Here is a 12,885-nt window from a genome sequence, read left to right as displayed (position 1 = left end):
ACCTGTGATTTCTGACTCTTTTTAAATCAGTACCTTCTGAATATTTGTCATAGTTGAAAGCAAAAAAAAAAAAAAAAAAATGTTTTAATGTTTGTGGCAAGTATGTGAATGTGTGATTTGTATTACTTTTCAGGAAGCACAAGCAAGAGGAGATAAAATACACTGCAAAACTTCTTCCCCTGCCTCCCACCTCCCTGGTCAAATCTGTTATTTTCTGCTGCAGCACATCTCCCTGCGTCTGCAGGGATGGCTGAGGGGATGGAAATCATCTTCAGGTGCAGTGCGGTTCCCGTTTCTGGAGTAGGAAGCACAACTGGGGATTCAGGGTGCCTTAACTTTGAACATCTAGGCTTTCTGATGCGACTGGGAATCTGCATATCCAACTTCAAAGCCTTCTGTCTTTATGTGGGTATTTAGAATTCTGTAGCTGTGGACCACCATGGTCCTGGTCTTTGCTAGAGCTTTTGGCATGGAGTGTGTTTATTTTTGTGTGTGTCCATGCTGTCTCCCTTGTGCAGGAATCTGCTGCATTTCAAGGAAAGGGATATTGCCATTGTTTAACTTGAGGAAACTCTTGTTATACCGGAGGCTTGGCCAAGAGCGTCCGGTAGTTGCTGGAAACCTTTTGAAATGTACCTGCATGCCTCCAGGACATTAATGAGGTGTGCTTGGAGGACAGCTTTACATGAGCAAATTATGTTAATAGAGTTATATGTTGTTGCTTAATGACTCTTATACACTATTAGCTATATTGCTCTATATTCCAAAGTGGCTGATGTAGTTGTGCTGGTTGAAGGATATCTTTGGGGAGCAAATTAAAATGGAATTACACTTACTTAGACTTCTTTGTACGGGAGTGATTGCGTTCACGCGGTGCATTTTATTTACCAACACTTCCAATGGTTTGCTGTTTTCTGTTGTAGACAGGATATAAGGAATGTAATGAATGTTTTTGGGTTGTTTTGGGTTTTGTTTTTTTTTTTTTTATCCACAGCCAGGTGTTGTTCAGCTCTTGCTTATCCACACCTGCTCAAATTTGGGTGGCCGACTTCATTGTAGGTAAGCAGTGTGTGCTATGTCTTTATCTATGTAAATACCAATATAAATATCTCAAGAACTGCAGCGCTTAAGTGCTCCTCTGACCACTGACAGCCCTTGAGAAGTCTGTGCTGAACAAAATTTTAAAAAAGCTGTAAAATGTCAGATCTGTTGCTGTTCATAAATGTTTATTATCAATAGGCAGCTGGAAATGTTACATCCGAAAAGGTAGAAACACCTTGAATTTGAATAGGCTTACATTTTTGGGAAAAAAATTAAATGCTTTTTATTTTTTCAGTTTACAGTTAAGCTAAAAATACACATAAAATAATTTTATTTATTATGTACATAATTTCATTTTTACATGTTGTATGAGGGTATGATATGGAGTCTGCACTACGGACAGAAGAGATGCAAGTAGAAAAGTACATAAAACTAAGCATTCGTTTTTGCTTTTTGCTCTTCCTCTTTTCTTCCCCCCCTTTCTCCAGGGGGGCTGTTGCTGGCAAACGCTGAGGTCCCCACTCCGTCTTTACATACATGAAATTCTGACAGTGGTTTGGATGAAAATGAAATCTAAATGCTTTTTTGTCTGGAAAAGGCCATCAAGTTTTGACCAAAACTAAAATAAAGGAGGAGGAGGAGGAAAAAAAAGCCTCACCTTTTATCCCATGAAATAAAATGGCATTTTAAAAGATGCTCAGGTGTGAAGCTGTTTCTGTGATAGCTTTTTTTTAATGAAGATTTAATTTGATATTAAAACTCGATTGCTAAAAAACCTGTTTGCAGAGTAAGCCCAGGTCTCTAGGGCTTGCCATATAGAAAATAGAGTAGTTAAACATCTGCTACTATCCTTTGCTTCTCAAAGACCCCTAGCCCTCTAGTTCCCAGACCCACCTTATAAACACATTCAGTAGGTTTTTTTAAGTTAGACTGTACAATACCCAAAAAATAGCTAGACCAAAAAGTGCCCCCTTGATCAAAAACAACTATTTATAGTCAAAAGGCATTTCACTCTGTTGGCTAAAGGTATCACAGTGTTCTGTTAGCCCATGTGCTAAAAGGCCAGCTCCTTAGTTGATCACATCTTGTACTCAACACATCGTTTCTTCTGGCTTAGGAGTTGCTGCTGATATGGAAATGCTTTACATGAGAGAGGCAAAAAAAATCCCCCAAATAAGCCATGCTGGAGGAGGATGTACTAGCCAGGAGGAATGGGCTGCACCGTTTTCCGTGGTTGGTGAGCCACCGATGGAGAAGGGTCGGTACGTAGGGAAAGAACTGCGAGATCAGTTTGGCTTTTAAAATTGTAGGTGGTTTGAGCCAGGTTACGGGGGTTCTATTGCTGTTGTGGTTGCGTGCTTTGTTTTCTTTTGCACACCTTAAGAACACAGAGCAGGTGTTTCCCTGAAGCATAAAATACTATCAAACACTTGGAACATAAGGATCAAACACTTCTGCCTTTTAAATGTACTTTTTTGGATAAAGAATGTTCTCTTAAAACAATCGTTCTTGGTCATGAATTTACTCCCGAGCAGTAGTTGTTCTGGGTGGAGGCAATTATGGGAATAATATATAAATGACTTATTTGTAGAAGTGTAATGGCCTGAAATGGGGAAAGAAGTAGTGTGAAAATGAAATCGAATCAAATTACAAATGTTTAGAGAATATGCTAATGTGGCTAGCCCAGAGTGCTCCCTGCCTCCTCCAAAAAAAAAATCCAGTACGGGATTGACTTTATCATTAAGTTTCAAGTTACACATTCACCGAAAGCTACAGCTTATTTCGGTAACAGTTTATTTTAGATGCTCCTCCAGTGAGCTGATTTATTATTCACTGTGGTCTCACCGATTCCAATTAATTTTACCATTATGTGAATGAGAGTCACTGATGCTTCCAGGGCAGGCTGCACCCAGCTGTGCTGCCCACCTCTGCCGGGGCCGCGGTGCCGCATGGCCTGGCAAGTCATCCTCGCGGGGAAGAGGTCCTTACAGTGCATCCACCCCAAAAATGGCTGCAGAGAGTTTTTCATTAAGTAACAGCTTTCATTAATTCTAGGAAGCCCTGGTGGTTTGGATGTTTTTGCCTATTTTTTGCCATTCTGTTTGTGGAATTGCAACAGAGGCAGGAGGGTGATGCTGTTTCTTTGGAAATCAGCCTTTGAGGCTGCACAGAACTTTGCCTGGAAAAGTGTTCGCACACTGCAGGACAAGTTAACTGGGCGAAGGAGAAAGCCAGAAATTAAAGCAAAACTGCGCCTCTTCCTGGTTAATTGAAATAGGCTTTTCTTTGCGATTTTGGCCTTTTGAAAAGGAAGGTAGAAATACCAAAGCAAAGCCGAGACGTCCCAAGGGAAGTGAGACATGCATTTAATGGTGTGAGAGCAGCAGGTGCTCATGTAGTTTTCTAACTGCTATAAAACCCAGCAGTAAATCAGATCCGTGTGTACACCATTAGTAAGTGTCCAAATACCGGTGCAGATACCCTGCAACTGCTCGTGTGCCTGGGAGGGAGCTCAGAATGCTCGTAGTGCCCTTACTGTGCAGGTCAGATCTTGGAGCTCCTGTAACTCAAACCAAAGACTTTTATCCTGAGTAAGCGCTAAAGAAAAACAAACTGTACCTATAGAGGAGTCAGGGCGAAGAGCCCCCTCGCAGGGACACGGGAGAGTCTCCTGCTGCCCAGGAAACGCCCCTCCAGCAGCCATTGCGTTGGTGACTCGCCACGGCCGTGTCCTGGAGCTGCCTTATCCTGCTCCTCAGGGCAAAACAGGCAGCAGGGTGACTCACTGCCCTTGCAGGATGGGGTGAAAAGTGAATACTGAGGAGGTGATGACATGTGGTGACACTTTCCTACAGCCCTACTCCAGTATCCTGCTGTGTGGGCATGTGTCGGTGCTGGGCTGCCTGTGGAACCTCCCCACGGTTAGAAGTCTGTGGCATCAACCAATTTCAACCTCTTTAAAAGGTAAGGTTTTATATTTATACATGAATATATTTATTTAAATACTCTTAATATTTACAGTGGCTGTTTCTGCTAAAAATTATGTTACATGTACCATCGGAAAAAGGATGAAACACAAATACAGTAAGGTGACATTAAGGATGAGACATAAATCACAAAAGCAAAGGTGTTAAAGAGTTTAGGTTTCCAGGGTATGCTGCTCCTGCTGTCTACTGCGGAAGTCCCCTAAATTCCCGTTGTGGGAAACCATGCTAGTTTTCTACATGGAAAACTATCATAACGGACATACAGTTAAATCCTAACCTGAATTAGTTGTAAGAAAATAAAAGTACGTACTACTGCTACGAATATTAACTATTTACTGTATATAGCGCCTTTAATTTGAAGATCTGAAAGTGCTTATAAATAATGAACTAACCCCCCCTGCGAGGTAGGTAAGTATTATTATCCCTATTTTACAGATGGGGAAACTGAGGCATTAGAGAGGCTAAGTGACTTGCCCAAGGTCACAGGTGAGTCAGTGGCAGAGCTGGGACTAGACCTCAGAACTCCTGTTCTCTAATCCTGTGCTCTAACTGCTGCGCATGCTTCCTCTGTAGGGACCACATATACAAATACTTGAGTATTTACATATCTACCAGTAAGTGAATAATATACAAATGCAATTATCCAAGTCATCTGCAGAGATATGTCAGTTAATTTCTTGTTTCTGAAACAACTTCTTCAATATCTGACCTGAGTACAAACACCTCCTATCTCTATTTGATATTCTTAACCCCGGATGTTATTTGTTAACTTCTTAATTGGTGATCATTTGTAGGTGTGCTGCTTTAAAAAGCCAGGTGAAAATGACACTGGGGATGGGAGGTGAGAAATGAAGCAACTTCAAGAGCAAGAAACCTAAAGAAAAGGTAAGTGGTCGAGATCTCTGTTATTCCTAATTCCAAATTCTTTGCATATATCGAAGGATTATTATTGAAGCCCACAGCATAAAGGCCAGGCATGTATCAGTTGGAGCACAGCTGTGCATCTCAAACCCAAGCCAACGAGAAATTTAACTCCCCACAGGAGAAGCTCAGAAGTGTCCCATCAGCTCCTGCCCTGGTCACTTGTGCCGACAGTACAGGGGTAGTTCACAGATTTCTCTGAAGGGAAGAATAACTCACTAAAACATGTTTTCTTTTAGAGCCATTGAAAATGGAAAAATGGTAGCGAAATCCCAAATACTGTGACTGCAAGAGAACTAAAAAAACACAGGTTTTGCTTATCAAATGTATTCTTCACAAGATACTTTATTTTCCCTCCCTTGAAGCTCCTGTTTTAGAGTAGTAATAATAATAACTCACCAGCTGCTATATAAAGTCTATTGCTCACATAGGGGATGCATAGATGCAATTGAACAGAATTTTGCCTTTTGGGGGACCAATTTGACAGTTTTGCAAACTCCTGGACAGAAGTATTAATCACAGCCAAATCAAATATTTGTGTTAAATTCCAAAGTCAGCTCAAACTAGCTCAAAGCTGGGAGATAGAAGTATCTGAGTCATGAAACAAATCCCAGGGGAGCCCCAGCCGAGCAGCCCTGTGACGTATCTCTCGCCTTTAACGTAATGTTATGGAGAGATTTTTGCAGACTGCGTTATCCATCATGCCATTCCAATGTGGCAGTTCCTACCCCTGCCCTTTCAGGCCACAGCAGGGGAACACAACTCGTGCAGAGCTTGCACAGAAGGGATTTATGCTGCCCAGTGTCATTTTTACATTTTTGGGGGCACCACTGCAGAGTTAATTGCATTTTGTTTTGTTATTTGTACCTGTTAATGCAGTGCTGCATCTGCATGACACAATCCTCACCAGTAGCAGAGCCTTTCTGCTGTCCAAGGATATGAACCCTGCTTCTGTCCCAGCCTCAAACTTGGTCGACGTAATCTGCATAACCATACCTGAATTGTTTTCGTTCTGCCTCATTACACAGGAAATACCATAAATATTTGCTGGCCCCATAAAATTGAAGGCATAAAATGATTCAAACCCTTTCCTTCATCCCCCCTGTAGCAGCTCCTGCTAATGTTCATCTTTCCAGAAGTGTGCGCAGTTTGGTTTATCAAACTGTAGGGCTTTTATTGTGGGCTGCTTTGAGAATTGCTTTCAGTTGGGTTCTGACTGCAGCTCTTGTGTATCGATGGATTTGCCTCTCAAAAGACAGGGGTGCTGGATTTCTTCACGAATGATCAGCAGGCTGCTTCTGACCCTCAGATTTTGCAAGTCTCCTTGTGTAGTGCCAATGTCAGTTTGCTCAGCCTTTCATAAAGGCAGAGGAGATGCAGTTTTCAAAGGCAACTCTAACCCTGCAATTAATATGAAAGCCTGAAATCTGTTGATACAAAAATGCTTTTTGCTCTGCCTTAAGTAACACAGCGAGAGGCTCAAATATTTTGGGCTTTATACTACATGCTGGTAACAAGACTGGTGTCGTTATAAGCAAGGAATACAGAAACGTTTTCGAATCCCTGCTCCTAGCTGCTGATTTTTCTTGACACCAGAGCTGGCCTAGAGCCATTGTCTCCACCTTGAGGTCTGTACCGAAAACTACCCACGAGCCCGGTGTGTTGGCATCTGCGATTCTGCTACAGGAGCCAGCTGCGTCGTTCACATTTCTCTCTGATGTAGGTGTGCTCCATCACGATGTTTAGGTAATGCCACCAACAAGGTGGTTTTCCTTAACAAGAGGAGGCAGCCAGGCTTAAAACTAGGCAGAGTATCCAGCTGCAGGTGTCCCAGCATCTCATCGGGGGGGGCACTGCTGTAATACGAAATCCCTCTCCTGACCCTCCGTGCTGCTGCGAGAGCTGCTCCTGCCCCTTGCTGGTAAACCCTGCCCAATGCCAATGGTAGGCGTAGCTTTTCCAGCATTATGCTTTTACAAATGCAATTCACAACCCATTTCACAGAAGAGGTAATTTTTGGCAGCCACCCCTGGGATATGCTCCAGCTCATGTAACCTCTCCTGGGATGGGAACAGAGCCTTAGGCGCGACTGCACGAGCGCAGGAGCAAAGCTCTGTCATACGGGAAGGCCGTTTCTGAGCTCCCGGTCAGGACTTGCTTCCTCCCAAGAAAGCAGCTGACTAATAACAACTCCAAAGTGGTGGTGAGTGCGTGCCAATCATCTATGTTTCTTAGCAACGCCGCAGAAGAAAGTTCAAGTATCACATTGTTCAAAAAAAAAAAAAAGTCACTGTCAAATTCAATCATTCAACCATTTTGCCCCTGATGGGGTTGTCTTCCCCTTTTCTACGACAAAAGCAGTGACATTGCTAGGCAGGGAAGTAAAAGATAACCTCTACTGCTGCCCTCCTTTTTGTTGCACTTTAGAAAAGAAACTTGCAGAGACTTTCCTGGCTGCCAGATGCAGTCTGAGCTGCTACTGCCTAGGTTGCTTTTCAGAAATGCAGCCCACAGGCGCAGGGAAGACTCTCCCTCTTGGCACTTGCCATACACCAGGAGAATGGTTTTCTTCCTGGAGCCCAACAGCCATCGGAGAGGCAGCAAAAAGCAAATGCAGCAGTGGAAGTAAGATTAGGTATTTCAAAAAATATACAGCTCGAGGGGTGGGGTGTAGGGGCAAGACTGAGGGCTGGCTTTTGGTCCAGACAATCAGAAATGAGAACCACACCACACTGAGGTTTGTATTTCAAGCAGCCACAGCTGGGTTTGGGTCAGTTCATTGATGCAGATGGTGGTAGAGAGGCCAGGTGCTGGCTTCCACTGTCAGCCTAACTGGAAGGCTGTTCTGCTCCCTACAGGGGGAATTGCTTATGGGAATTAGGTAAATAAGAAAATCGTAACATGTTCTAGCTGGATGATCAAAAGGGTTTCTTAATAACAATTTACAATATTAATATATTTCAGGTTTATACGACCTGAAAAAACACAACTGAGAGAATCATATTGTTGAAAGAAAACAGAAAGCCAGTTACAAGTTGAAACATTTTCTAAAAAGATTTTAAATATGATTCTCGGCCTCCTGCTAAGCCACTGCTCACCAGCTGATTGTGCTGACGAGGAAAACTGAGCAGGACGCAGAGCTGATTGTGTTGGATAGCAGCAGTGATAACCCAGTGGCAGTGGGGTGATGAGGGCGCTGGAGAAATCCTTTACTCGCCACCAGTGTGTCTGAAATCTGTGGGGTTTGAAGACTAAGACTGCATCTGAAGGGATTCCTGTGGTTTACAGTGACCTTAGAAATGGTTAAACCTTTAGTTTAGTATTTGTGAGTGTAAAAAAGTAAATTAAAAAAGGTGCACATGGCTATAAAGTAGGCTAACATAAGTAGTTCTACACCTTTTTTTTTCCACCTGTGGACAGAAAGGAACTAGTAATGCTGAATCAGATGAGAGCAAACAATTACAAATAATTGGCTACGTTTTCCAGCGAGTGTTTAGATAGCTTTACTTATAGCCGAGTTGTAACGTGATCCTCCTGCCCATCTTTCCACTGGTTTATAAACAAGTCACAAGCCTCTCCCCATGAATCAAATACATCCTCTGATGAGTCTATAAGTTTGGAATTAGAGGAACAAATACTGGAAGCACAGTGAAGGGAGCTGGTACAAACCACAGGGCACTCCTTGCTCTGTCCTGTAAGTCTTGTGTTCCCACTGTAGTCTACCTCATTGAGGTTAATTTCACTTTTGGAACAATTCTCTTCTTTCTCCTTATCAATCTGAGAATATTTAATGTCTTTCCACATGTAGTGTGGCTGAATAATTCCGTCTGAAATGGTGTACATGGGTTCTGAATTTGGTTCAGGTACGTGTCCGTTCATCTTGGAGAAAAGCAGGCCCAGTCTCTTAAAGGACTCCTTCTTGGAGCTGGAAAGTCTCTGAACTCTATTTCCATTTCGGACAAAGGAGCGCTTACTGATCCCATTGCTTTTTGGCTTCTCTTCCACCACATTGATCCCAGACATAGTTTTAATTAGAGCAGATACATGGAAGTCTGTTTTTTTGTTGGCTACATTGAAAGACACACTCTTGGCTTTGGATTTTTCTCCAGCACTATCGTCATTTGTTTCATCCTTTTGGGATACCTCTGTGCTGCTGGTAGAATAACTTCTCCTCTGAGGCTTCCTATTTCCTAAGAGGTCAAGAACTTCATAGCGAAAACTGGAGATGTCCTGTTTTAATTCCTAGGGCAAGAGGAGAAATGAGTTACACTCGGCAGCTTTATCTGTGACATGAAAGAATGATCATGTTCCCTTGGGAGACTTGTTCAGAGTTATGCAAATGGCTGATACCAAATCACACTTACAAGGATGCCACAGATATCTTCATTATTCAGTGACACACACAAAAAAATGCATTGGTAATCCTGAGAGTTGGAGACCTCACAAGATCTTTGTCTCCGATGGCTATGGGACCGGCTCTCTTGACCAACACCCTTTGCCCACCCCCGCCCTCCAAAAAAAAAGGTCAAATAAGACTATTAAAGAGGCGAAACACTGCTGAAATTTGGAAATATGGCAGGAATCCTGTTTAGTTGAATAGGCCCAACTTTAACTGTTGATAAACGTTCTTCATATTCGTTAACCCAGACTCATTCTTTGGCTCTGCCTGGGTTAGGATTAGGAGCGTGATGTTGACTCAAATCAGATACTTTATTCCTAACATTTTCCAATGCTTTTGTCTACATAACGTATTGTATGTCAAAATCTGGGAGGTGATCATATGAGGAGACACTCAGATAATAATATTCTCTGCTTAACCCCCTCCCACATGCATATAATATATATTACCAGCTCCAGTAATAATCCTGTTTCCACAGCAGGTTACAAATAATCTGAACAAGTTAGTGTAAGTGGCTACTTGAATCAATATAATAAATTTATTATTAAGGAATAATAAATTACCTTGAAATTTTCTTCAGTTAAACCTTCGTTGGTTTTGGAAGTTCTTATCATTGCTGCGACGTATCGTTTCACAAGATTTCTTATCACTTCCTGGAATAGGAAACAATATGAGTGATCCAACTGCTGGCTCAGACCAAACTCTGTTCTTTCTGCATTGGACTGAGTTCTTACTGACAGCAGCTCTGCCGTCTAGAAAGAAAATCACTTACCGTTAGAAACAGAACATGTTCTTTAAAACAGAACAGATCTTTGGAAAGGGTTAGATACCTTCCATCTTGAATGCTCAGTTGTTCACTACAGTGAGCAGGTATTTTGTACTTGGTCTGTATATGTAAAAGTCATTGAGAAAAAATTCTTGATCTCAGCTGCTGAAAGTTTTTAAGATTACCAATCTTGTGTACATGTTGCATATCCTGGCAGGCTAAGCTTGCCATTTGAAAATTGTTTATCGAGTGTTTGGAAGCCAAGGAGGGTATGTTGACAAATAACCTGAGGATCAGCCAGGACCCCATGGGGCAATGCACATTCACACGTTAAACCACATTTAGAAACTCGTTTCAAGGCTGCTGCAGTGTCTGTGGACAGTGCTGGAAGGACTGAATCACACCCCTGGTTACTTCTCCAAGAGCTCTTGCTCCTCCGTGTTACCTGGGCTGGTTGTTACAGTACAGATGTTTGGTAGGATGAGACCCATTTTCTCTGTGTTTGTGTACCTCCTTGCTGGCTTTACATAAGCAAACTGGTACTGTGAGCTTGTACATTTATCTGTGGCAGCCAATGTACACAGAGGTTGATCTCTATATACAGAAAAGACTACTCCACACCTTCCCTTCATTTCCCCCATTTCATAAATAGGGATAACAAGTCTGAGCAACACCAAGCATGAAGATGGTTTCCACACCAAGGTTTTACTGGGAGGATTTTTAGGAAATGCCACTGTTGGTACCCGTAAGCTGTGCTGTGAAGTCAGAAAGTACCAAATGTCTGCTGTCAAAGGTGACTAATTATGTTAAACATCCAACTTCAGATAAAAATACTCTTCAAAAAGCAGGAAATGTCTCAAGTAGGACAAATTACTAATGGCTTTTGACAGTGTAGCCTAACGTACCACCAGGGAGAAGTTTTTTTTTTTCCTTCCAGCTTGCCGGCATAATACATCACACTGAATTCAAGTACTGTAGCTGGTATTTTTAATACAGTTTCATCCTTTTGTAGGTTGACTTTAATGAGTACCTGATGACAGGCAGGCTGAGAATAAACAAAACCAGCAAAATTCAACAAAGGAACCATTCCTCCTTCCTGAGCTGTCCAAAAGAAAATCCCAGCCACTGTTTTGTTGGGATCACCCTGCATGGCTCGACCTTAAGGAGAAGGAGCTGTGGCACTGAGAAGCTGGTAAACAGCTGGATATCTGCACGGCTCGGCCTTGAGGAGAAGGAGCTGTGGTAAACAACTAAGAAGAAGCGAGGAAAACAGGAACACCTGCAAGCAGCGAATCCTGACTGTGTGAGAGGCGCATGGACAGCGCGTGATATTTTGTATATAGCCAATTGCAATAGTGTGTGTAACAAGCTGTAACCAATCATGAGTGTGTGCGCAGTGACTAAGCGAGAATTATGATATATATTGGAGTCAGACAAGACAATAAATGGCTTCGGAATATAACTCTCATAGAGTTGTGAAGTCCATCCTTCTCCCGCACTGTTTGACTTAGGGATGCTTTACAAAAAAAGAGGAGAGAAACAATTCAAGAGTGTGTAAGAATGCTGCAAGAAACAGTGTGACAGCCTGGTCCCTGTGATGGCAATGGGGATGTCACCTTTGACTTCAGCAGCCAGACCAATACCTGGCAAGTTTTCCACTACTTCAGAGGGGGTGAAAGGGTAGGAGTGATTTACTGAACCATCCTCTAATGAGGAAATGTTTTAATCCATGATAAGCAAAATCCTCTGAAAGGACCTACACTTACCAAAATATATTCTAGAAGCAAGCAAGAATCAACATGTTAGAAAATAAGCAGGAAGAAGAAATGGCAAGTGAAAACTTTTATGTGCTCAAGAGTTTACCTGGTAATGTTGATTCTGGATCAGGTTGTCGGCGTGCCGCTCCTGGAAACAGAAAGGCACAGATATATTACCTGTTTAGTCCTGTCTTTATTGCTCTTGATGGCTCTTAGCAAGTTATGATCCAGCAGCCTTCTACTGCATCAGCAGAGCAGTAGCCCTCATGATCCTAAACATGCACACGCACACTCGAAAAATGAAGTGTAAGACCATGCAGCTCCTTACTGTGAATGTTTTGAGGTTTTCATGCCTCTTCTGTTCATTGTCAGAGTCGTTGCCCGGGCATAGCTGATTGTGAATCCACTTGCAAAGGTACCAGACGGACTTGGGACTTGGGACAATGTTAAAAGGAGGAGGCAGAGTGGCACCTTCATCAAAGTAACTCATCCAGAGCTTCGTCCGTGCAAACTTCCACTCAATATCCGCATGGTCCTATGAGAGAAGAAAAAGAGACTTAGCAGCAGCTTCAGGCAGGCGTTCCTGAGGCGAATGCCCATGGCTGAGGAGGTGACGTGAGCAATAAAGGATTTCTCCAGCTGCAGGCAGAACAGTATCGCTTCTTCCATCTCCCTCGCTGGAGGTGTACTTAAAAAACTTGGTGCGAGATGTAGCTGAAGTATACAAATACCAACCACAGATAAATGAGATGATAGCAATATTCAGCAAAAAGCATTTCACATGCTAAAGCCCGGCTTTGTCCTTCAGAGGTTGTGCTTGTTAGTTCTCCAAGACAAGAAGCAAGAAAACACATTTCTGACTTTGCTTTTTGCTAGCACTTTTATTACCACAAACTGTTGTTTCTCACATCCAAATCCAATGAATTCTCACATTCTTCCCTCGAAAGAAATCTTTCATAGTGTTTTTTTATTAGTTTGTTTTTTACAGCATCCATTAATTCAGCTCTTGTGAGG

General features: G+C 42.5%; 1 protein-coding gene across 1 annotated transcript in view; it reads right to left on the bottom strand.

The window, feature by feature from the left end:
• Window positions 1-8,456: 8,456 nt before the first annotated feature.
• Window positions 8,457-12,885, bottom strand: part of TRPC5 (transient receptor potential cation channel subfamily C member 5) — a gene marked incomplete at both ends in the record, with an annotated part of 65,167 nt that continues 60,738 nt past the window's right edge. Inside the window, 4 exons of the mRNA XM_082004324.1 lie at window positions 8,457-9,191; window positions 9,912-10,001; window positions 11,978-12,019; window positions 12,200-12,406. Of these exons, the coding sequence (XP_081860450.1) occupies window positions 8,457-9,191; window positions 9,912-10,001; window positions 11,978-12,019; window positions 12,200-12,406 (1,074 nt within the window). The remainder of the gene's footprint in view (window positions 9,192-9,911; window positions 10,002-11,977; window positions 12,020-12,199; window positions 12,407-12,885) is intronic.

This window comes from Phaethon aethereus, assembly GCF_964289735.1.
Source record: "Phaethon aethereus genome assembly, chromosome: 10".
Lineage (NCBI taxonomy): Eukaryota > Metazoa > Chordata > Aves > Phaethontiformes > Phaethontidae > Phaethon > Phaethon aethereus.
The sequence above is the reverse complement of the archived record's forward strand: the minus strand, read 5'-3'. Positions and strand labels throughout refer to the sequence as shown.